The following is a 27,159-nucleotide window of genomic DNA, read 5'->3' on the forward strand; positions in this document are numbered from 1 at the left end:
CATATTCCAGCGGTTTTGTTAGTTGGGTCATGCCGTCCGAATGTATACAAACGCTCCGACTCTGAAAGTATTCGATACGGTACCTCTACGCTGCAAAAAGGAGGTTGAGAAGAACTTGGCTTCACTTGGGGTGTCCAATTGGCACCGGTTAGCACGAGAAAGAAACGACAGGCGGGCTTTTTTAAGCTCGATCAAAACCGCTTAAGTAATTATAGTGCCAATCAAGAAGAAGAATTTTTCACATATAATTGCCAAGAGCCGTACTTTCAATAAAAATAGTGAAACCTGAAAGAACCTAAATTTTTATTTTAAAACAACATCTAGGCGCGTCTTTTGAATAACCCTTGGTATGACATGTTCGTTTATTAAACTAAATATAATATTTTTAAGAATATAATATTATAAATTCTCATAGAATAAATTTTGCGAAATATATATTTTATTTATAATAAAAAAATTTCAAATACTAAAATAAAAAAAATTTCAGCATATTGCATAACAAGTAACGACATAGATAAAAAAATAAAAACTGATGTATCAAAAAATTAAATAAAACGAAACATGGAACACGAAGAAAATTCATATACAATTCAATGTAATAAACGCCGCTTTCGATTCACCACTCCTATACTCGCCAAGCGAAAAATTTGTAGGTGAAAGTGACAACAATTTAGCAATTATCAAACGTCTTTGTTTATAGCCATTTAGCTCACGAGCGATATGAGTAGTAGTGATACAGGGTGAACGATATGAAGTGTTACCAACTTCACACTGCTTGTATCTGTAAAACAGCTCATGACATTAACGGCAAAATTGTTCTAATGACAGTTCAATATATTGTTTATAAGTCATCAAAAGCATTTGCGTCTCAGTTTTGTTGAATTTTTTTCCAGTCATTGTTCGTGAGCTCAGTCACATCAAAGTGAATAAAATGTTTGCGTATCGCACTATAAAACGTTACAATGATACTGGTAGCATTGCAAAACGCTATGGAGATGGACCAAAAAAACCCGCAACAACGCCAGAAATGGTTCGGAAAGTGAAGGCTCGATTTGAACGAAATTCACGTCGAAATGGAAGAAAAATGCCCAAAGAACCGAAAATATCGCAAGACAGCATTCGACACATATTGAAAAATGAGCTCAAGGTCATGGCTTACAAGTTCCAAAAAGCACACGAACTTTCACCCCAGCAAAAAAAAAGTTCGGTGCGAAAGAGCAAAGGAGTTGTTGCGCTTGCACGAACGTGGCGAATTTCCTAACATTGTGTTTTCTGATGAAAAAAATTTCCCAATTGAACAGTTCATAAACACTCAAAACGATCGTGTTTACTTGACCGAACGCTCATACGAGAATTTGAGCCTGTTGGACGTTCCAACAGGACTCGGCACCGTCTCATAAAGCTCGTGTGAACCAAAAGTGATTAAAAAATCATGTTCCACTCTTCATTTTGTCCACACAATGGCTTTCGAATGCGCCAGACGCAAATCCGATGGACTATTCCATCTGGTCCATTTTGCAAGGTGGGGACTAAAAAATATGCCCGTGTAGATGCGCTGACAAAAGCGATTATACGAGAATGGGCCAAAATACCTCCAGATCACATTCGTGCAGCATGCAACTCATTTTTTAACCGCTTGAAGGCTATAGTCAAGGCAAAAGGTGGTCATATCGAGCTAAAGTGAATATATGTTAAAATTGTAATCGTTTTTGAAGAATTTTGTTTTTGAAATCAATAAAAACTAATTTCACACAAAAAAGTGATGGTGTCTTGAATAGGCTTTAGAGGCAATGCTTTGAAAATTAATGTTATTACATACTTTTTTTTTCACTACAACCTAAGTGTTGGTGAATCGAAAGCAGCAAAAATTTATTTAAACATAAATTAAAGCATAATAGGACGATGTCCCCTTGCTAGCTTTAAACCTACTTTTATAATTTATTTATAAAGTTCAACTGAACATAATAATAATAATAACAATATAATAATAGATTATATAATATTACAACAAACAAATATATAGGTAAATCAAAGAAAATTATAATATACAGAATAAGAAGATATATAAATACATACACAACTAAAAAATTAAAATGTAGTTTGTAGAACAAAATGTAATAGAAGTGGGTGATTTTAACAAATTATATAAAATAAGTTAAACTAACTATATTGCACTCTCCTTTATGGCCAGTGTATACAGTAAAGGTTCTGCGTTTAAGAAAATTTTTTAAATGTTTAATTCAACTGTATTTTGCTAAAATTTCTCTGTCAAATGTTTAGTAATTAATTTCAATTCGAGATAATTTTCTTAAAGAATAGGCAATTGCTATATTTGATACGCCTATCTAGTGATAATTTACCGTTTTTATCAAGTGTGAAAGGTTTTTTTTGTGGAAAACTTCTTCACGATCACAACTGATCAATATATCATAAGATTAAAATAAGTTACGATGTTTTGTTAACAAAATTTTATTTAGAAAAATATAAACACTATGAACAATCAATTGAACTTTAAAAATTTTAACAAGCACATGATAAAAATAAATATTTATAACCTGCACTAACTTACATTTAGCCAAAGATAATAAAATATATTAACACCTTAAGGGGGGAAGCTGGTCTAGAATTTAAAAAAAATCGAAACATTTTTTTTTGTCTTAAAAGGTGCTTTAGGGTCTTAGAAATAATATACCAAATGAGGGATGCCAGCAAAAATGTCTAAATGCCCAAATTTTTCATTCGACGGCAGTGCCTCGCAGGTATGCCCCGAACGCTACTTACAACTTTAAACGCGTTTTTCTCGAAATCACTTTTTTTAAACTGGCCGAAGACATAACTCGAACAAATCTTTACCGATTCTTACGAAATTTTGACAATACATTCGAAATACCTTTCTCCGGAGACGTACGTAGGATTTTTTATTTATATTACATAGTTTTTTTTTAATCAACAATTTTATGTCGTTCTTTATAGTGAAAATTGTAACTTTTTGTTCAAACGTGCACCATTTCGCGAAAAAACAAAATATCGAAAAAATCCTACGTACGTCTCTTTCTGTTGTTATATAGAAACTAAAAAAATTTTATTTTTTGATCCAGGACAAAAATTAAGGAGTTTACGTCTTCGGCAATGGACCCACTAGAAAAAAAGGCGCCTTAGGAGAACTGCTGGACAGCGGCCATTTTGAAATTAATTCAGACGAAAAATTTTGTATTTGTACCATGAAAGCTATATTATTAAACCTATTTCACAGATTTTCGATTGATTCCTTTGTTGAGTCAAAATAAATTCATAAAATATGCCCATTTTTTGCGCTCTAGACCAGCTTCCCCCCTTAACAAAATATAACAAAAGCTACATATAGTCTCTTTTTCTTATCTTATTGTGGAATGAAAAAAATGAAAATAAATGAAATTAAGTCATTTAAATTTTTAATTTAGCAGTCTAACTTTTGCCTTTTCGAGTTCCGTCTTTCCGACGAGTACAAGGGGTGAGAGGAGCCTGTTGTTGTTGTAGCAGTAATGCAAGTGAGAGGAGATCTCAGGCATTGCCTAGGCAGTCAGAAGTTATTTTCAAACCACAACTGGATCATATTTGGATTGGATCTTAAGTTTGAAGATCCAGCGCCCTATATAAACTCTAAAAGAACCGAATGTCGCTCAATTAAGCGTATCCAAACTACGTCGCATACCCACTAACTCGATAAATTCACCGTCGAATCTGGACGACAAGGTCAGAGTCTTCAAGAATGCTATGAACTCTGCTTTCAAGGTCTCGTGCCAAATCTCTTACAGCAAAAAAAAAAACAACACCGCCCTTGTGGTCCGAAGATGTGAAAAATATCAGAGATGACGAGAGCGTTATATAACATTTGTCACAAACATAAATACTGCGAACCTTATAAAGATTGTCTCGGAGAATACACAAAGGCGGCGGGAATGGTCTTCTGCATTAAAATTGATACATTTAAATATTCCGCCCAGATAAGTACACTCATAGCCAAAGACCACTGATGGCTATCATTTATTAAAAATTAAAACGCTAAATGGATAAATTTGCCTGCTGAGCCCTTAGGCTGTTCTTAAGAACACACACTTCCAAGCAATGCGGAATATACAAATATTGATAAAAACCAAACCATTAGCGATCATATAGACAGTATAGTCCTTAACCTCAAAACACTTGAGCGAATTTTAGACGTACAACTTAGAGAAAGGGTGGGAAACAAAATATAGCAATAAAATGTTAGAATAAAAATCATATATAAATAAAATACAAACATTAAAAAAAAAAATACTAAGAAAAAAAAAAAATAATTGATATACATTACAAGGCAATAAACTAAAAGATCTTTTAAATTAAAGTATCGGCCATTGGGCACACTGAAGATAAAAAATTATTATTATTATTAAGACACAATACACATTATTGTTAACACCATTAAATTAAAAATATTTAAATCTAGCTGTACTCGGCCCGCTTTGCTACGCCAACAACTAAAATAAATTTAAGAAAAATAACTTAAAAAAAAAATTATTACACAAATATTCAATTCATTCTAAACCATTTTATTGATTTTGTTTATTTCGAAAAAATCGGTTGAACGGGGCAGAAGTTGCTACTCTGCAGCGCCACCTGGTGGCGCGTGACAGCAATGACCATATTCTACAAACCTTCTCCGTGGAAAAACACGTATATATACCAATTTTTATAATAATCGGTCCAGTAGTTTGTGAGTTCATCGAGGACATACAGACAAACATTAATTTTTATATATAAAAAAGAATAAGAATAAATAAAAATTTATAAAATAATAATATAAAGTTAAAATAAAGTATTTACGTAAAATAGGATTAAAAATTATAAAAACGTGTAATTCAACCAAACGAAATTATATTAAACTGGATCTAAAGAAAAATGCAGTGCCGCATATTGCTAAACTACAATTTTATGAATTTTAAGTATAAATTCTACAAGGTCGCAAATTAATGTAGTTTCAATTACACATTTTCATTTATTTACATGCGAAAAACTAACCCTGATTACTGCGATTGGTTCGGGTTTTTGTTAGTCACAATTATCGATAAGGCACTGTACAATATGTTAAGATAAATAAGATACATATAATTTAAATAAATGAATTAAAAAAAATGTAAATAAAAAAAAAAAAATTGTTTAATTCAATAATTTAATACAATAAAATATAACACTCACCTTCTTTCGTTGTATATCGATGAACGTCAGTGCCGTTTACCTTTAAAATAATATCACCAGCTTCGACCTAAAATTAAAAAAAGGAAATTTAATACAAAGAAATTCTTTCATCGTAGATTAAAATATATCTACATACATATGAATATACTTAGAAAGGCTTTTTAAAGCGTATGAACTACTTTAAACAATTTTTTGTCCCAAAAATTTAGTACCTTAATCCACAATTAAAAAAAACATAATAAAAATCCTTTGGTAAAATCGAATATATTTTTATAACATAATTTTCTAGCCGCCAATATGAAACCCTCTCCACCCACCACAAATCAAAAGCAACGTATTCCAAAGTTAACAGAAGAATTTTAAAAAATGTGTACATATGTACACTATGGAGCAAAAGTGATCACAAAATTACAATTCAGCTGTATTATAATCAATTTCAGCGCTATGCATTCTTTTTTATTAAAACTGGTACCACCTTTTTTGGAATTAGTGTGTTACAAAATACTAGGAAACAAAAACAACAATTATAGCATAACAGGAGAATTTGCAAGCAGCGAGCATTTAAGACCAATATGTAATCACTTTTGCCCTCACTCTATATCCCCTTATGATTTGGAAATTAACCGTTATTTTCCAATAACAAGTTTATTTATTTCGATAGATTTGTATTCGTAAGTTCCTTTATTTTTCTGTTGCGTTGTGGTTTTCATTCGTTAAGTTGCATTTTGTGAGTAAAATTTATATTTTGTGAAAAATGCGAAAAATTAATAATGAAAAAGTGGTAAAAGCTGGAGAATTAATTTTTGAAGGCAAATCAACGAGACAAATTGCTTCTGAGCTAAGGATATCTCAAGCTATGGTGATGAAAATTAAAAAAAATAAAAATTTGAAAGGGCCAAGTGCAAAAAATGGCCGCCTTCGTATCCTATCTGACTAAGATGCAAGGCACATGGCCAGAAGTTTAATGGCTGGAAAAACCAAAACACCAAAAAAAGCTGCTGAAAGCATAGGAAGTAAGGCTACTGCTTGGACCGCGCGTCGGGCACTAAAAAAAGTTGGATGTTTTGCCGCCAAAAAGCCCAAACTTACTGTCAAAAACAGAAAGGCTCGAATGTCATTTGCCTTAGCTCATCAGCATTGGACTATAGAAGACTGGAAACGAGTGATATGGTCTGATGAATGCAAAATTAATCGGATTAACTCAGATGGCATACGATATTTTTGGTCTGACACAGGAAGAGCCACCCATAGTCATCAGGTAATAGAAACGGTTAAACATGGTGGCGGATCACTGATGGTCTGGGGATGTTTTTCCTATTTCGGAGTAGGACCGTTAGAGCTTATTAGAGGAATCATGACGAAAGAGGTGTATCATCAAATTCTGTACGAAAATATGCCGGTAGCTTTGGGTCAAATGGAATTTCCAGAGAATGAAGTAATTTTCCAACAGGACAATGACCCCAAGCCCGAAATTTTCTAAAAACCCAGAATTACGAGACCATTGAGTGGCCATCTCAAAGCCCTGACCTCAATCCTATAGAAAACTTGTGGTCTATAGTGAAACGACGGTTAGGTTGATGAGGTCCCAAATAGCATTCATGAGCTGTGGGAAAGAGTTCAAATAAGTTGGGAAGAAATACCGGTAGAAACGTGTCAAAACATAATAGCAAGCATGCCGAAACGTGTGAGTGCAACAATAAAGGCAAAAGGAGGAATAACGAGTTATTAAAATTTTAACTATGTATATTTAAATTTGAATTTCGAAGCGAGTGCAAAACTGAACACATGTCCTTTTTTGGATTTTATTAATTAATAATATAGAATATAATGTTAAGTTTATAAGTATAATGTAATCAAGTTCCTACACCTAAGTATAGTAATATAAAAAATAAATAATGCTAAAAACTTAAAAGCGGTATTAAAATTTCTGTTGAATCTTTTTAAATATCTTTTTTGTGCTCACTTTTGCTCCATAGTGTATGCATGTATGCGCAATTGTGGAGTATTTAATGATTAGGCGAAAAAATATATCTAAATATGTACATACACATGCATACATACATCAAATCAATGAGACAATCCCTGTAAATTAGTTTTGACATACTTTTATGGAAAATATACTTGGAAGAAAGTTTGTGAAGCAAAAAGTTTTGTTACTAACTGCCATTCACAAACAAAAAACCGTGCGTCCTATAAAAATACGAATCAAAAGAAGGATGAATTGTTATTGACGACTTTTCGCCTCTTCGCAGAAACTAAAATTTGCTTGTAAGCATCAGCTTCTATCGATTTTCGTTCAAGCGTTTATTGTTTTCGCTGTCTAACTTAAACCAGAATATGACAATAGTGCTTGAGAGGAATATAAAAAATTAAACGAAAAAATATGCTATTTTAATTGTAGCAGGTTATGATAGGCACTTCACAACAATGGCAAAGATGCGCTCCATTTATCAAGAAACAAGCGAGATACTTAAATAGCAAAACTAAAAAATCTATAACTATAATCAATATCCATGAAAGAAACGTATGTATGTAAATTATCTCGTTTGAATCAGATATACAACATTCAGCCAAAATTGGATGGAAAGCCTGAAAAACGGTATTGGAGATCCTCGCGGAATGTTGATCATATGCCGGTTTCTAAAAAACCTAATAATACTGGCAGTCTTTGAACATGTCTTTTGGCTTTCACAGAACCCAAGCCTCTTTGTTCGCTTCAAATATTTTTTTAATTTTTTTTTTTAGAAAACTCCCTATTTCTGTACCCATATTCTTTTGTATATGGTTCAAAAATGTTGATTATGGTTTATTTATTTTCTAATTCCATTCGTTTTGATTGAAAACAATAGGTAACAATAGACTACAGTTTAGTTATGTTAAGCGCTTTTGGTTTTCGGAAAGAGCTTAAGGTTGTCGAAGATTATTCTGGTAGGAATGAAGTTGACAACCTCCCCTAACGCCACTGTAAACTCAAAGCATTAGTTTTTCCAAAGACCCTGGAGCTCGACGTAACAAAAAGTCAATAAGCCGCATGAGATTAAAGCGCTTGGATGTGCTCATTTCATTTTTGATTAGGCCAACAGCCTCAACTACGGGTTGAGTACGAGTTGATTTAAGCGCCAATTCTGCTTTTGTTAATGCAGCTACCTTTTCCTTCTCCTCGAAATCAGTGTGTCCGGCTGATCACATAAGTTACACAGTATTATAGCTACTGAACTCATTTAGTCTGTATATAGGCTTTTGAGTCATTTTTGCTGCTTGACTATCAGAGTATAGCATTATATTGTAAATACGAGTACCAGGTTGTTCAATAAGTTTTGCCCTTCGATAAGAGGGAATTGCTAGTAGCCTACATTTTTTTGTTATGTTGGTACACACTTCATATGAACGTATGTGAAGTTTCATTTTAATCTGTCTATTCATTCTTTGTTTAAAAGCAAGGGAAATTTATGAACGAATGTTGAACGTGTATGAGAACTTTTCGCCATCAATTAGTACAATGGGTTGCTGAATTTAAACGTTGTCGTACAAGCCTTGAAGACGATCCACGTCAAGGACGTCCAAATACAGCAACAACACCAAAAATTATAGAAAAAATACTCAATTTGCAAAAGAAAAAAATCTTTTTCATCAAGACTAATGGCTAAAATCCACGAATTCAAGTTCGAATTATTGGAGCATCCACCGTGTTCACGAGATTTGGCCGCTAGCGACTCCCATCTGTTTCAAGGCCAAAAAAATCATGCGTGAAAGCGCTTTTCATCAGATGATGAGGTTATAACAGCTGTGGAGCGTATTTTGTAGCCCTTCCAGATTCTCACTCCAGGGATGGAGTTCATAAACTAGAATTTCGTTGGGACAAGTGTATTGATGTTCAGGGAGACTTCACGGAATAATAAAGTACATTTTAAACCATAAAACTGTGTTTTCTTATCGAACCGCAAAACTTATTGAACAACCTAGTATGTATATAATTTGCTTCGCGCTCGCTCCCTCTAAACCAGCACCGCAACTCCCATACTACATACTATATATCACAGCTATGCTGAAAGACAGAATAAGAGTTGAACATTTGTACTCTGTGCCTAAAACAAAAATTATACTGCGTATAAAAAAACAGTATACCTCACTTTATCACTCTTATTGTTGAGGAAATATGCTTCAAAACTGTCTTGAGCGCTTGAGCTCAGAAGCTTCGGTATCTCCACAGCCTTCTCCCACTTCTTTCTAATGTTAGATTGCCAATTGGAGTCCTTCTGGCGTCAAAACTCACTCTGATACGGTGAAAAAGATGCCGTGCAGCGCACTAAAGTCAGATATAGAAGATGGAGGCAAAAAATCACCGATTTTATAGCTAGTACTCTAATTTAGAATAATTTCCCTGTTTGGTATAGTCTCGCATAGTAGAGAGCAAATGAACATACATACATATTCACACTCGTACATACTCACACATACGTGAGTGCCGTCAAGCACAGTGCCAATGTTTACTTCAAAGATTCGCATTCATATATAAATATTTTGGCCGCCGTAGTCGCATGGGTTGGTGCGTGACTACTATTCGGAATTCAGAGAGAACGTAGGTTCGAATCTTAGTGAAAGACCAAAATGAAGAAAAGAAAAATCGAATAGCGGTCGCCCTTCGGCAGGCAATGGAAAACTGCCGAGTGTATTTCTGCCATGAAAAAGCTCCTTATAAAAAATATCTGAAACTGTACGTCCCTCCATTTGTGGAGCAATATCAAGACGCACACCACAAATAGGAGGAGGAGCTCGGCCAAACACCCAATAATAATATTTATGTATTTGTTTCTTGATTCTCTGTTTACTTTCTCAATTTTTGCACTGCCTCGATTTATTCCGTATCAATTATTCAAAGAACAAAATTAAATTTTTTTCACTATTTCTTATAGGAATGCACTTGAATTCGGCATTTTGGTTACGATTGAATTTACGTGAAACTCGAAATTAGTTCAAAATGTATGTTCTTATACGTACACATGTATGCATGAATGTCGCACAAAAGTCTCGTCTTTCTGTTTTTTGTCTATCGACTTTTTACTCTGTAGCTATTAGCGCACTAAAATTGTATTTGCACCTCTTTATTAGGTAAGTTTTCTACAGTGCAACAAAGTTTTTTTCTTTTTTGTTTTTAATTGTTTTATAACTTTTTGATGGTGAATTGAAAATTGCACACTAAAAACTTTTACAACGAAAGGCGAATCCGCGACCTACAAAATAGGAATAAATGAAAGAAATGTGAGACTAACTTTGGTTGTTACGCCATAGGGGATTTGACAGGGAGACGAATGAAATGAAAACAAAATGAGTAATGTCAGGCACAGTGTAAAGGATTTAGAAGCTGTGGCCAACATCAGACCGTTAACAGGCTCTCAGCGATTTTGAAGGAGTCGGCTGATTTGCTGACGTAACAAAGGATGTGACAGTGGTTAGTTCCCGGCAGGTCTGAGATTGTTTTAAGAAAATATCAAGGCAACCATTACTTATGAGCAGCGACTAATTAGAAGAGCGTAAGAATAAAGGTGAAATGAGCGGGCACAATTCTGCTGCGAGTCCCCTATGAGGTGGCAGCCGAAGTTACTCTCACAATTCTTCTTCGTATGGCCAAACCTTGTAATCTATCACCCTTGGCTAACGACAACGGCCGTGATTATGTTGAAGTCTTGTTTGGCGAACACCATGCAAATCTTGCTGCACCGATCACGAGGAGAGAGGGAGAGGTCTTTCCCACGACAGTCGGTTCTACGTTACCGGAACGACCCGGCCAAGGACTGTCATTCCAGCACATGTAGAGGGAATGTTTATGCTGCTACAGCAAAACAACCACAAATAGAGAGTTCGTCGACTCTCACAGGGAAATAAATTTGTCCGACAAAACAGACGCAAAATAAGCTGTTGTTATAAACAAAAGTTATTGAAGATCGCATCATAACCCAAAGGCAGCAAAGTATAAACTTTTACATACTTGAGATATTCTGTGCAAATCACGACATATTTTTTGCATATCCGTTTACCATGCCTGTAATGCTGTATAGGCATGGAAAAAAATCAAACTAAATTTCAAAAACAAAAACAAAAAAAACAAAGGCAGTAACTTCGAAAAATGAGATTTTTAGCGCACAAACGAGAACAAATAACGTAAAAGAAACTGCAACAACAATACAGGGTGTTCCAAATGTATGTTTTTTTATAAATAATATCGCTCATTTGCTGCAAGAATGTCATAATCTACGACTTTTTTAGATACAGAATTGACCACGGTATCTCAATGTATAAAAATGGTATCTCACAAGCTTTGAAGCCATTTCTCTCGATTTTTTGAGTTATGGCGTTCTTCCAGCATACATATATTATTTTTACATAGCATCTCTTTTCGGCTTCATATCTCCGAACTTCTTATAGAGAGGCGGAATACTGGGAATGCTGCACAGCGTTAACAGTCTGTGACTTTTTGGTTAAATTTCAGACGACTATATTCAACGAAACAAACCGACTTAAAGATAAAAGGAAAACTTAACATTTCAATGCTTTAAGTCCGCTTTATTTCTTTGGACGCACTTCATTAGGACCGCCGCTGTATGCTTCGCACATATTCTGTGTAACAATTCTTGAGAAGATATTCAATCTAAGCTCTTTAGAAATTGTGGAGCACATTTAAACGCATATTTTTCACGTCTCTATCGAATTAGCAGTTTTTGCGAATCTTTTTTTATTGTCGTAGCAGCATCAACATTCCCTATGCATATACGAGGAATGCTGCTGAAGTGAAAGGCCTTGGCCGGATATAAATCCGGGTCGTTCCGGTTAAGTAGAACCAACTGTAGCGGGAACGTATCTTTTTTTCGTCGGAGCCCTCGCTATACTATTGTGAAGGCCGTATTATAATTCGTGAAATTTTTGGCTTACGAATGTTAAATTTTAAGGAAAGATTGTTAAATATTTGAGAAGTGCTGTTAATAAAATCATCAATAACAAACGTCCTCCTAAAAAAATATCTGCCGTTCGGAGTCGGATTGAAACTGTAGGTTCCTCCATTTGTGGAACAACATCAAGACGCACGCCACAAATAGGAGGAGGAGCTCGGCCAAACTCCCAAAAAGGGTGTACGCGCCAATTATATATACATATATATATATGTCTATATCGTCGTAAAGCTCATACAGCTCGTCGTTCCATCGCCTGCGATATTCGCCGTCGCCAACGTGCAAAGGTCCAAAAATCTTCCGCAGAATCTTTCTCTCAAACACTCCAAGTGAAGCTTCATCGGATATTATCATCGTCCACGCTTCTGTGCCAACGTTAAGACGGTCATGATGAGAGCCTTGCAGAGGCGACTCGAGTCTCACTGCTGCTCTCAGAGAGTACTGCTCAACAATCCGGCATGCACGAGCAGTGGAGCAACATTTCTCGTTTTCTATGTACCGCCGCCGAAGAAGAAATCGGATTCCGGCGAGCCCAAGAAAACATTTGGTACGACGAAGAATGTCATGTTGCCGCAGAAAAAAAAAGATGCTGCCTATAGAGCCACGTTGCGATCGGGCGCAACGCGAGCCATGTGAGATAGCTACTGAGAGCTAAAAAAGGAAGAGAGACGTATTATTCGAAAGAAGAAACGAGAGATCGAAATACGTGAGTGCGAGGAGCTTGAGATGATGGCCAATAGGAACAAAGCTCGAAAATTCTATCAGAAAGTTCGGCGCCTTACAGAAGGTTTTAAAACCGGGGCATTTTCTAGTAAGAACAAAGACGTCGATCTGGTGATTGACATCCAGAGCACATTTAAATTATGGAGGGAACACTTCTCGACAGCTGCGCATGTCACAGAAAATGTGAAGATCCCGATACCCAAATCGTTGACGACGGAACTGACGTTCCGCTCCCCGACCATGACGAGGTGAGAATAGCGACAATGCGAACTTCATCACAATTTCTAAATCTTTAGTTAAAAAACGTTTGCGAACAAGTTATGTATTAATCAAAATAAATAAAATACAGTTAAAGAACGGAAATAAATACGAATGGTTTTACCACTATATAGTGCCCAAACCATACAATAAGAAATAAAAGATGGCATTGTAAGAGAAAACATGTCTAAGGATGTGCTCCAGCCGCAAATGTTTTGTTCAACACTCTACATATACAATGGTGGTTACGATTGTAGCACTCTTATGTTAAAGACCACATTCCTTCCACAGTGTGGACAGCGCTTCGTTAACAGTGAAAGACGTGTTCTGCAAGTGCTCCTACAAAAGTGACGATAATTTTGGGAAAAAGGCCCACGGTAGTGATAAAAAGTGTGCAAGTGTGCTCCCAGGAGTTAGAGCAGTGACCAGTGATTGCCTCTGACAGGTGTACCTGACCAACCAGGGGTAAATACAGCCATTTTTTATCAAACCAGAAGAGTGAAAAGACAAAAAAAATATAAAAAAAGTGGTAAATTTCCAAACATTGTGTTTTCTGACGAGAAAAATTTTCAAATTGAGCAATTCGTAAACTCCCAAAACGATAGAGTTTAATTGACCGACCGTTCATACGAGAATTTGATTCATGGATTGGCCACCAGGAGATGGCACCCGCCACAGGTAATGGTTTGGGCCGCTGTAACCGCAGAAGGGTGCTCTCCAATCCTTTTCATCGAGCCTGGCATCAAGGTAAAAGCGAAATATTAATTAAATTAAACTAAGAATGGCTTAGAAACAACGTTCCGAACTTCATAACGCCCGCACAATTTCTCTCAAATTCACCAGACGCGAATCCGATGAATTATTCTCTTTAGGCCATTTTGGAGAGTAAGGTCCGAACTAAAAGATTCACCAGCCTCGAGGCGCTGAAATAAGTCGTTGTCAGCGAGTGGGCCAAAATACCTGTAAGTCACATTCGGGCAGCTTGCGATTCGTTTCTGGACCGTCTCAAGGCCATAGTCAAGGCAAAAGGTGTTCATACCGAGCAAAAGTCAACTGATTCTTAATGTTGTATTATTTTCACACATTTTTTAATTTGAGTTAAATAAGAGTAGTTTTCCGAACTAAATGAGGGAAAAATTAGAATTCAACATAAACTTATGGGGCAAAGTTTTTTTAAACTAAACTTATTTTACCAGCAAAAATAATCCTGCATTGCACAAGCTACGTTCTGATGCTTGTCATCGTTGATTTTTTCCGTTTAATTGGAAACCAACACAGACAGGGCCGTAGAGAGCATATCCGGGCCCCGGGGGAAAATTGCAAATGCGGGCCCTTTCCAATAATGTCTAATTCATATAAATACGGGGGCCCGGGGGGGGGAAAAAAAGTAATTAATCGTTCCTTTTGTAAATCTGATACTTATTTTCCATTTTATAATCAATTTACGGCCAAATTTTAACGTAAAAATCGAAATCATTTCTTTTAAAAGCTGCCATTTTGTGAAAATTCACTATTTTGATTAGCCGAACGATTAATTACTAGATAATCTAATATATTAACAAAATTTGTTTGGTTTTTTGATTTCAGATAATCCAATCCTGAGTTACGATGTACACCGTAAATCGTCTTTTTTTAAAGGAGGTTCCAGAAATCGCCTGCAGCGCGCTCTATAATCAACATTTTCATAAATAAAAAATTGTGTTACGTTCTTGAAGGATGCTTTTATAACCGCCAAAAATTTTCAAATTAAAATATTCTGAAGTTTCTTCAGGATAAATCTTTGACAACCCGTCTTTTATATTATTTGCTTCATAACTGCGTATAACCCCTTAACAGAGTCATATAGCTGTGATAAACTCTTTTCAAGACCCGGACGTCTCTTCTGGACTATTCTGTTCCACGCATTTTTTATTTGTCAAATCAAGGCGAACACCACGAATTGGAAGAGGAGCTCAATCCAACACCCAACAAATAATGTACGCGCCAATATGCATATGTACTATATATGTATGTATGTATATAACTGTAAAACACACAATGTACCTCAGAGTATTTACTATAAAACAAAAAAGGCATCATAGTGCTATGAAAATTGGACCACAATATTAAATAATTAAAAGAAATATAATATCTTTCATTATCATTATAAAAGTGACCGTGCACGAAAAGTTACCATAATCCAATTCCTAATCATACTGTTTACAGTTTTTATGTCTCTCAACTAATCAATTGGGGCAGTGACAGCGAATGAAGAGAATTTAGAAAGAAACTATTAAAAATGTCTAAGCTAGTGAAGCCGGTAAAATGTGAAACGCTAAAATATGCTGCAAGCCTCGCAAACCTACATATAATCGTAAATAAAAAATCACCAATATCTACAAAAACAAAATGAAAACTTATCCTTTTCTTTAGAAGCTTTAAACCACACCTCGTTGAGCGCACGAATTGGCTATGAAGTTTTGTGTTGGAGAAACTCGAACAAAAAGGAAAGAAAAATGGGTGAATTGTCCACCCATTAACACAATTAGATTTATCACTGTACTAGTAAATAGAAGCGAACAAGCGGGGCGATGTCTTAATTTCCAACACTTCTAATTTTTTTCTTTGGTTGTGCAACAAATACAGTTGATATGTTAAAAACCATTCACGGCACTATTATTGGGTTTATGTATTTATTATATGAATATTGAATATTTTTATGCGATAGATATGTATATACAAATTATCTATAACTCATTTGCACAATTGTATGTAGCTAAAGCAAAGGATATCGTGTCGAACAGTCGAAGCAGAACTAAGAATGTAACGAAAACAAATCAGTAATGCAGGCTGAGTCTCAACAGTAGAGCTGCAAAATCGGAAGAGCGCATAAAAGGATACTTCTGCAAATATATGTAGATATGTGTTGTTGCAGTTGTATGGAGAGTACTTAAATGAGAGATGGTGGCAGATGAGGAATGCGACTCCGCATATGACAGTAGTCGGCTTGCCGTAGTGAGTGTTTCGACGGCATTGTAAAAATAGGGTTACGGATAATAGTAACGTAGCTAATGCACGACAGAGTGGCCAACAGATTTTTCGTGTAAAAAATATATGCACTTAAATTTACATTTTTATTTATCTTATTTATTATTAATATCGTTATACATTAGTTGCATTCCTGTACTACTTAATCAAAAGTAGCAGGATTTAGTAGAAATTAGAAATTGTATCAGAGGGAATGTGAATATTGTTGGTTTGACTATGGCTAAGCCATCGATAGTTTCCAATTGGTTTCGGTGCTCCCAAGTGGTCGTTCAATTGTTGCACTTATCACTAATAATACACCAATTATATTTAAGCCTAATAATCAAACCTTATTTTAAATTGTGAATCCAGATAAATCTGCTATTTGTCGTACAACATATGTACATATCTCGAGCGTTATTTAGCTTAAGGATGTTTCGTACAGGAAGTACGCGTATGATAGGCAGAATACGCAGTGAACCAAAACGCAACTGGGACACTAATATTCAAAGAATTCAAATTTATATATGTAAATAAAGAAATTATTTACAGATTTTTAAGACATCATTTGCGTTCAATATATTTCATTTTTAAATATTCAATATTCAAAGTCAAACAAAAAGTGGGACACTTTAATTTTTTAGCATAACCAACCAACTTCAACGGCTCACGCAGCTGATGCACGGGCATTGCTTTGAAGGCGCTAGAAAGAGCCAGTTGGCCAAAATACCTGTAAGTCACATTCGGAGAGCTTGCGATTCATTTATAGGCCGTCTCAAGGCCATAGTCAAAGCAAAAGGTGATCATATTGAGCAAAAGTTAATTGATTTCTAATATTGTATTATTTTCACACATTTTTTACTTTGAATTGAATAAAAGTAAGAAGGGGAAAGTAAGCTTCAAATGGCGGAAATATTGAAAAAACCCATTCTTTTCTTAGAAAAAGTGGTACTGGAAAAGTTTCCAAAATTAACTAAAATTTGAACAAAAAAAGAACTATGCATTTAATAAACGACATTTTCTGTACAGGAACGAATACAGAGCATACACTACTAGAAAAAGTGTCCTTCTTTCGGAAATTAATGTGAGTAAAAGTTTGAACTATTCTAAAAAATATGTTCGCAATCCAAATCAATTTTGGAGCAATATTATTTTCACCGAGGAGTCGTAATTCAACTTATTTGGGTCGGATGGCCGCAGTTTTGTCTGGAAAAGGGAGTCAATCAATCTAGCGGGGTTGGTATTGTGAAACATGGTGGCGGGCATGTTATGATTTGGGGAGCAATGACGGCAAAAGGAGTAAGCTTGTTTTGTGTTATGGAAGACCCTGTGATTAGAATAAATTATTAGAAATATTGAAGAAGTATATTCCATAAAATGTCGAAAAATTACAATTGCCGGCAACGTTCAACTTCATTTAATACAATGATTCAAAGCATACTGATTGTAGAGAATGGGAAAATTATTAAAAACTTGTGGGTCCACATGGAAAGGGAATTCCGCAAACGGCAGATTAGTGGTCAACACACAAAATATTAGTTCATCAATTTTTCTTTATTTTCATATTTTCTTTACTGTTCCACTTTATGTTTGAGTTGTAAAATTAATTTATCGTTTTATTTACTGAAAAACTTCCAAATTATTTAAATATTTTATTATTTTCGTTCAAGTTAAAGTAATTGCAGATGCATGATTAAATATTGAAATTAAAAGTTGCAAATTTTTGAATTTTGAATTTTTGGTGTATTTTGTACAAATTTTGAAACTTTGACTCATTTGTTCCGAAAATGTTGGGAAATGTTGTAGAGCAAGTGACTTAATTATGTGAGCGCAAGTTTATATTGGCAACCCTATCTCAATGTTTGGAGAAAGAGTGCTAAACTGGATGGAAGCAAAATTTTGTGTGCGCACCCACGATGTACAGCATAAAAAGTGGCGCCTATTTCGCCCCTCAATCCGCTCTCAGTGAATTTGCCAGAATCGCCTATTTGTCCACTTAAATTCTTGTTGGCATTTTCACATTTCTCTCACGCAACTGCACCAGTGGAGCGTCACGCCTCTCTAATGGGTGCAATCTTGTATTTTATCACTTTTGATGTTTTTTATATTGTTTTTGAAATTTGGTGTTTTGAGTTCGAAATTTCCATGAAAATGTAAACAAAATGATGACTTGATGAACTGTTGCAACAACAACAACAAAAAGTCTACTTTGAAATTAAAAACACTAAATTGCAAAATGAGATAATCTAGCGTACCTCCGTGAATGAATTTGCCGTGTACGCACCCACATATCAAACGCATTTTTTGAAGACAAGTTGGAATTGGGTTGTCGGTCCTTAATGTGCTTGACTACATGCCCCACTGGTGTCAAGCCAAAAAAAACAAAAAACAGAATTGAATGCATCCGACCGTTTTCCAGCGTTCCATCATCAACAGCTGCAAATTAACCGTATTGTATTGTATTTATATGTATGCCCGTTATGATTTCCAACATTGCACACCCAACCCAGTGAGAATTAAAGCGGTAGCTCAAAACAAATAAAAGCTACGCTCGGCCAGGCGACGAGGAATACTATTGCAACGCCGCACCTAGTTTGCACATACTTGTATTCTTTTTTCACCTGATTATAACAAACACAGTGGCACACGTCGCCTTCCCATCATTACCCGCTTGCTCTGCTCTGCGACGTGGGCTGACTCTGGTTGACTATAGTTGGCAGTGAAGTGGAACCAATATTAACACCAACCGATTCGCCGAACCTTGCATGTGGCGTATACGCGTAAGATTAATTAAAATTAAAAACGTAAGTCTTTGGCAAGTGGTTGTGTGTATGCACATAAAAACAAAAAGGAAATAAAATTGCATATTGCATTCGCTAGCTGAGCGTCCGATTCGTGGTCAAGGTACGCCAGCAATAATATTATATATGAGATGTACATATGTATTATTTATTTAATGATTCGATCCTAACACAGCAAGAATAAACCTTATAATTATTGGTGCTAGTCACAATAGGGGTATCTACGTGGAATCCAGCGGAACAAAACGGCACTTTGCATCTGCTGCTCAAGAAGACGGCGGCGGACCAATTTCTGCGCACCACTACTCCGATTTCTTCGGAGATCGGGTAGATTTAAAGAAAATTAAAAGAGAATCGAGTGCAGTACAATGGACTTAATGTTTTCTGAGTGCTGTACTTGCTAGTTGTCAAAACAAAAAATAAAGAGAAAGTAGAAATATAAATTTTTTCAATAAGCGCACCCCATCCTTATAGGTATAAATAAAAAAATAAATAATTGGCGCGTACACTTCTGTTAGGTGTTTGGCCGAGCTCCTTCTCCTATTTGTGGTGAGCGTCTTGATGTTGTTCCACAAATGGAGGGACCTACAGTTTCAAGCCGACTCCGAACGGCAGACATTTTTATGAGGAGCTTTTTCATGGCAGAAATACATTCGGTGGTTTGCCATTGGCTGCCGAGGGGCCACCGCTATTAGAAAAATGTTTTTATTAATTTTGCTTTCACCGAGATTCGAACCAACGACCTCTCTGTGAATTCCGAATAGTAATCACGCTCCAACCCATTCGGCTACGGCGGCCGCCTATAGGTATACATATATATATCCTATCCTTATAGGTATACATATATATATTGTATATATATATATACATATATAATTGGCGCGCACACCCTTTCTGGGTGTTTGGCCGAGCTCCTTCTACTATTTGCAGCATCATGCGTTTTGATGTTTTTATGAGGAGCTTTTTTATGGCAGAAATACGCCCATTCAGCTACGACGGCCGCACCCCATCCTTAATCTGAGATTAATACCCTATCTCCTAAATCATCTACGATATACATACCTGTAGAAAGTTTTACAAAAAGTAAGGCGCCGTAGAGGGTGGATGTTGAATATAGAGAAGAGGGCTAAGAACGCCAAAAATTCATTATAGGTTAACAGGAATATGATCAATAACATGAGGTCCGCGGTTATGGTTGTCCTTGTGGTTGTAGCAGCATAAACATTCCCCATACTACTAGATTGACAGTACTAGGCCTGATACAAATCCGGTGGGAACGTTCATGACAGTCGGTTCTATGTGGACGGAACGACCAGGATTTATGTACATATGTGTTTATGCTGCTACCAGAAGAGCGACAGTTTATCTCCTCGGTTCTCTTCAGAGACTAGCAAGTTTGCGTATGACTACAGTGCTATGCACCACTCTCCAAACAACACTAAATATGATACTGAGCATGTATCCAATAGACTTACAAATAATAGCAAAGAAGTCGCCTCTGGGTCTGAAGGTAACAGGTCAGTGAGCACAACGTTCATTCGGCCACCGTAATACGGGGCGTGGCATTTAAGTTCTTGCAATTATGTTATGGCTCGGGAACTGACGTCACTGCTTTGATCACATACAAATATACGCATAGTCACAAAGTCTGCGTACACCTTATAAATATTTTTAAATTGATTAAAAACACAATAGAACTTTATAGTTGGAAACATATTCTATTTATTTATTTTTTCATTATATTCTTAAGTTACATAATTCCTCACTCCTTTGTTTACATAACGGTAATTGATTGCAGCAACATGTAAATATAGCAACCATAAAGTCTGTGTACTGTTTTAAAACATGAGAAGGAAGGAAAGAGCTTTATAAATAGTAGAAAAAAGTGAAAATTAATATTCTATTGGATAGCCTCGATGTTTTAGGACTTCACTCAATCTATTTGGCATTGAGTTTACTAACATCTCTGGTTCCTCAGTTGTAATCTGTCGAATTCTTTTTTCTAATAGATTCCACAGATGCTCAATAGGATTGAGATTCGGCAACTATGGGGTTGTTTTCATCTGTTATGGAGCCAAGGCTTAACGGTATCTGCTGTGTGTTTTGGGTCTTTATCTTGCTGGAACCAAAATGTTCTTGATAAGCCCAGATTCAAATATCTTTTTAAAATGTTCAAATACCCCCATCTATCTATTGTTGATTCAATAAATTCTAACTGACCCACACCACTTGTCGTCATGCCTCCCCACATCATAACTTCACTATCGCCGTGTTTGATTGTACCAACAAGATTTGGTTTTTCAAGAGCAATTCCAGATTCGCGCCAAACAATTTGACGACCTCTTCCCAAAAATACAAAACTTACTTTCATCTAAAAAAAAATCACATGTTTCTAAAACATTGAAGGCTTACTTACATATATAATTATTAGCAAATTCAATGCGCTTTCGTCCGTTCCACAAATGAAATAAACGGCTCTCTTCGAGCGACTATACCATGGATTCTAGCTCCTCGCAAAATTTTTCTGCAGTTTCCGCACAAATACTTTTTTAAATTTCTTTTTAATGTATTTGGTTACCATTTTTTAATTTTTTTTTTTTTTTTTCAAATTACAGGGTGGCTGATGAAAGCCGCTACCAAAAAAAAATTGAATAACTTTTTTTCTTTTTAAGTTATCTGTTCCATTTTTGTTTTAATTTGCAGATTGATCTTTAAAATTTATTAAAATGGATAACTGGGACACGCAAACAAGACTTTGGATAGTCCGCCGCTATCACGCACTGGAGTCCGTAGTTTTGGTACAGAGAGAGTACAGGCGGATGTTTGGCGGCGATCCCCCGAGCAGATGGACCATAATGAGACTGGTGAATAATTTTGCTGAGCAAGGAACATTCGCAAGAAGGCCTTATCATCGAAACCCACCAGTTCGGATGGAGGAAACGATCGCTGCTGTAGCTGCAGCTATACAAAGCAATCCAAGGGTTTCAACAAGAAGCTTATCTGCGCAACTTGGTGTCAGCCGAAAGTCTTTGCAAACAATAATGCACAAAGATTTAGACTTATTTCCCTACAAAATTCAAATGGTTAACAAACTGAATGCAGCAGACTTGCCGATTCGCTTGGAATTTTGCCAGAAGATCCTGCAAATGGTGGAAGAAGACCAAAACATGTTAAACTGCCTTTTCATGTCTGATGAGGCCCATTTCGATTTAAACGGCAATGTGAACAAACAAAATTGTCGAATATGGAGTACTTCTAACCCACAGATACTCCACGAGACGGAATTGCATCCTCTTCGCGTGACAGTGTGGTGTGCGGTTTCTTCACGCTGTATTGTCGGGCCTAATTTTTTTGAAGAAAATGGTCACACCGTTACGGTTACTGGAGACCGTTATTTGAAAATGCTGAAAGAATTTTTCTATCCAGAACTACGCCGAAAGAGAATTCCTTTCAACTCTGTGTGGTTTCAACAAGATGGGGCAACGTCTCACATAGCCCAGACTGTTATGACAGAGTTGCGACGAAAATTTCACAATAAACTGATTTCAAGAAACTCCGAATTTCGTTGGCCCCCCAGGTCGCCTGACCTTACTGCACCTGACTTTTTCTTGTGGGGTTTATGTAAACAAGAAGTTTATAAAACAAAGCCAACAAATTTGGATGAACCAAAACAATCCATTCGGGCAACAATTGCGGCTATTCCTGTCGCAACTCTCAAAGCAGCAATGAATAACTTTTTACTAAGATGCCGCACTTGTGTCAACGAGCATGGGGGGCATTTAAATTCAATTATTTTTAAAACTGGTTAAGCTACATTTAATAAAATTTAATGACCTTCAACTTGAAAAAAATAAATAAATGAATTCCATACACTAAAAAAAAAGTTATTTGAGTTTCTTAATGTAGCAAAATTCATCAGCCACCCTGTATTACCAAATTAAATAAAATGTGCAAGTGATTTCGCTAACCGATCAATTTAATAACAAATAATGAAAATGGCGCAAAAACGAAATTAATTCCTATTAAAGTAACGCTATTACTAAAAGAAAAAACTGTGCGCAGACTTTCTGGTTGCTATATTTACATGTTGCTGCAAATACTTAGCGTTATGTTAAAAATGAAGTAAGGAACCTTTTTATTTTCTTCTGCTTTTGCAACATAAGAATGTAATGAAAGAATAAATAAATAAAATAGGTTTTTAACTATAAATTTATATTGTGTTTTTAATCAATTTAAAAATATAATATTTTTCAGGTGTACGTAGACTTTATGGGCTATGTGTACATACACAATTCCCGAGTCCATTGTTTGTTAAGTGTTTGGAAGGGTTTCTTTTCCAATTTGTGGCATCATTTAAATAGAACCATCTACAGAAAATTTACGGTATTGCTATAATCGGTTTATTTTTCGATAATAAAATAGATTTTTTAAAAATTATATTAAATTTATTATATCTGTCATAATACGGGTCCGATTCGTTTCCATGTAACGAAATATAACTACATAGTTTGCGTAAGTTGCGGAGCAAATATAGCAAAACATTTATTATATCAGATGTCAAAAGTTCCATCCCATTTACTGAATGCCCCCCAATATAACAACAATCATGGGGTAAATGTAGTTAATCTGTGGTATGACATTGTTGTTGCATGAAAAAGAAAACATATTCACTTAGGCAATGTTACTCAAGGTTGACAAGGGTACACTGATTGAATTGAAATTCATCACTGACCCTTCACAACAACGAACAGATGCTTATACATACAAACCTTATGAGTATGGCACTCAGAGTACACTGTCAACAACAACATCTCCATAAAATGGGAGAATGCTTTTTGTCGTTGTTCGCACGGTTGAATGACAATGAGCGAGCGCCTCCAGAACACAAACACAAAAGACTTTGAGGGGAGTTCAGGTCAATTGTGGTATTGACAAAAAAAGTAGGTGATTGTGTGTATGGATTAAACAATTTTTGTAGGCAGCTACCAACCACCACATGAGATAACTACGGCAAGAAAAAACAAAAATAACAACAAAATATATTCAAACAATTGCGCGATTTCTGACGACAAAATGCACATAAGTTGTAAATATAATAAGAGCATTAAAATAATGTTACGAAAAAAGTATTTAAAGTATTTATTTGCATAAGTATTTGGAAGTGAGCACAAACAAATAAGCTCGACGACCAGTATAATTGAATACAATGAATAAATAAGTGAATGACGCGAAAACATGCAGAGAAATGCTGTGCTTGCCTTACGAGTGACAACAGTGCGTAGGTTCAGATTCAGATTAAGCAGAGGTGGAGGCGAACGTAGATATAAAGCAAAGCAGCTGTGGCGAAAGTAAAAATACTTGTAAACAGCATAAAAATGAATTAAGGAAACAAAATCAAGTTTATTTAGATTAAAAATAAGTTTACATTAGGACATAAAATAACTTACTTTGAAGGAAAAAATACTCATAATTGAATGAGAATGGATTACTATAACCTAATACGAAGCTTTCACGATCAAATGTTTGACATGAAATACTAAATGTATGTATGTATATGGAAATGGAATTTGAGTGTATGCATATTATCGTACAGACGCAATAATGAAATATATACGCAACTCGAAGCCAAAAAATTAACGTAACAATGTCGCGACGTATGTAATTCTAGATGAGATGTGGGAGAGAACTAAGAGTGTCAAAATAGCTAACCAATGTTAACCAAAAGGAAAATTTAGGTAAGGACACTGCACACATTGAAAATAATAAAAAGAAAAAATTTGTCTGTAAACAAACAAAATGTAAACGGAGTTTTAAAACTGTGACAGCTCAACTGCTGATTCTGTCGAATTCACGGAGGGCCGAACAACGGTACCACGATATTCGCAATCTTCTGTATTTTTTCAACCATGGTACCCACCTAATGTATGCATGTAAACAAATTTAATATTTCACTATGATGGAAAAGGAGCTTGATCATTTGAGTGCGCGACTCCACAAGGTACAAGCAGTAATCGCACAAAAAGTGTTGCGAACATCCTGACCTCTAGTCAATTGCCAACCTATAAATTCTGAGAAAAAAAATTTCAACTTGGCAGTACTGGCAGTTATTTCCTGTTGCAACGTAGATGACGACTTCGAATGTCAGTTAAACACACTGAACTCGATCTTAAAGTTTTTCAGATTTATCTTACTAATCTGCAGTTCGACGAGTTGCAATTGCTTTCGAGAACAGTTACTTAAAAATATTCATATATTTTTAACCCAACATTGCATAAATTTGTAGCCGCAGGCAGAAAAAAACTGACTAGGCTATACATAAAGGCGGAGACAGTATTACAAAGATTCAAGAATGATAGAAAGAAGATTGCGCCCATCAAGAGTGCGTGACGTCACGTTTTTCCAAGTTGTGCAGTGTTGCCGACAATTTGCTCTTCACAATAAATTTAGTGCTTTTTTATACCCAAAATGCGAACATTTTGAAGTTTCGTGTTTGTTTTTTTTTTTTTAAATTTAAAGCTACCAAAACTTTAAGTTAAAAAAAAACTATATTATTAAAATCAAGTTACGAAAATGGTAATCTGGCCAAACTGGAGCTAAAACCACGTAACTCATTGTCAAATTCTACTGTAGACTTACCGAAACATAAAGAAGGGAGCTCTAAGAGAAAAGCAAACTGAGCTCAGGCTAAGCTGAAAGATGTTGAGATTATGATGCGTAATGCAGCTATACGCATGCTGGAACGACTCTCTCAGAATCCAGATCTCAATCCATTGAGAATTTATAGAGAATTGTGAAGCGGGCGCTCTTTTAAATGCCAAAGCCATTAATTAATTTATGAAGACAAAGTGCAGTTGATTTATCAATCCATCACGAAGAAACAGTGTGCAAGACTGTTGAACGCAATGCCCTGAAGATGTGCCGCTATTAGCCAAAGGATCAGCAATTAATTATTAGAACGCAAAAGTTATTTCCCAACCTTTTTTTTGAGTCAAAATGTTTTTTATTTAATTTAAAGAATTTTGATAATAAATGAAAAAGAGTCTACTAATTGGCACTTTAAGTATATGTTAAAATGTTAAATGTTTGTGTTGTTGCTAAGGACACGAGGTCAGTACAAGAAAAAGTGTTTAGAACAGTTCAGCATGAGTGCATTTGTATTGGGGATATGAATGATTGAATGCATACGAAGGCTACAAAGCTATTTTGATGGGCACCAGAATATGTAGGTGCACATTGATCAACAAATTCTAAAAGAACTCTCAGCATTTAGTAATGTTTAACAATGATTATATCTCCAAAATTTATTTTCATATTTTACGATTAAAAATGTACTATAATAAATTTTCTTTAAAAAAATGTTTCCTTCCATGAAGAAGTCCTTGATTTATTTTAATTCAGCACAGTTTTTTAGGCCAATTGGTTTTTATCACTTATCTTCGACATTTTGACTTTCAAGCTAAAATACGTACATAGATATATAATTGGGCGTATAAAAGAAGTCAATCATTCCCATTAAAGGCAACTCTATTACAGAGCTAATGAAGACATCACTGTTAAACAGTAGTTGCTTATCCCTATTTTATGACCCTCCGACAATTTTTTATGGCCCCAGTTCAGACATCAAATGTGTTATTTAATAATTTGATCCTAATGACCTGAATTCTAGGAGGCATTTATTATCAATGCTTGAAAGCGCCGACGCTCACCACATTGCTCCATGTACGAGCAAATATGGGTGCATGTCTTGGGTAGAACAACAAAAGCAAACCAGCGAGTAAAATATTGCAAAAAAGAATAAAGACAAGATAGAAGAGCGATACAATAAGTTCACTCACCTGCAACCACCAGCATGTTTGTATGTGTATGTGTTGCTCTGAGCCTGCTGCATCGTTTGTATACACATACACCTACATAAGTACATATGTAATATAGGTACATTAAGGTGACTGGTTTTCTAAACGAATAAAAAAAATGTTCATATTTTATGAATTTCACTTAAAAAATAGTTTGCTCAGCAAGGGACTCGAGCTATTTTAAAAACAAATTTTCCGAAGTTTGTGCCATATTCCTTACGTTTATATTTTCTATCGATTCAGGCTATTATGGTGCATTGTTCATGAAAAACTCAGTTTTATATATTTTTTCCACAGGGTCTAGCTCACGCATAATATAGTGTTGTTGAGCCAATATAAGATGAAGTAAAAACTTCCGAG

General features: G+C 35.5%; 1 protein-coding gene across 4 annotated transcripts in view; it reads right to left on the reverse strand.

The window, feature by feature from the left end:
- Nucleotides 1-27,159, reverse strand: part of LOC128871832 (PH and SEC7 domain-containing protein) — a 113,435-nt gene that overhangs the window by 35,619 nt on the left and 50,657 nt on the right. For all 4 annotated transcript variants that reach the window (XM_054113929.1, XM_054113928.1, XM_054113927.1 and 1 more), the window contains one exon: nt 5,215-5,281. In XM_054113929.1, coding sequence (XP_053969904.1) covers nt 5,215-5,281 — 67 coding nt within the window. The remainder of the gene's footprint in view (nt 1-5,214; nt 5,282-27,159) is intronic.

This window comes from Anastrepha ludens, chromosome 2, assembly GCF_028408465.1.
Source record: "Anastrepha ludens isolate Willacy chromosome 2, idAnaLude1.1, whole genome shotgun sequence".
NCBI lineage: Eukaryota > Metazoa > Arthropoda > Insecta > Diptera > Tephritidae > Anastrepha > Anastrepha ludens.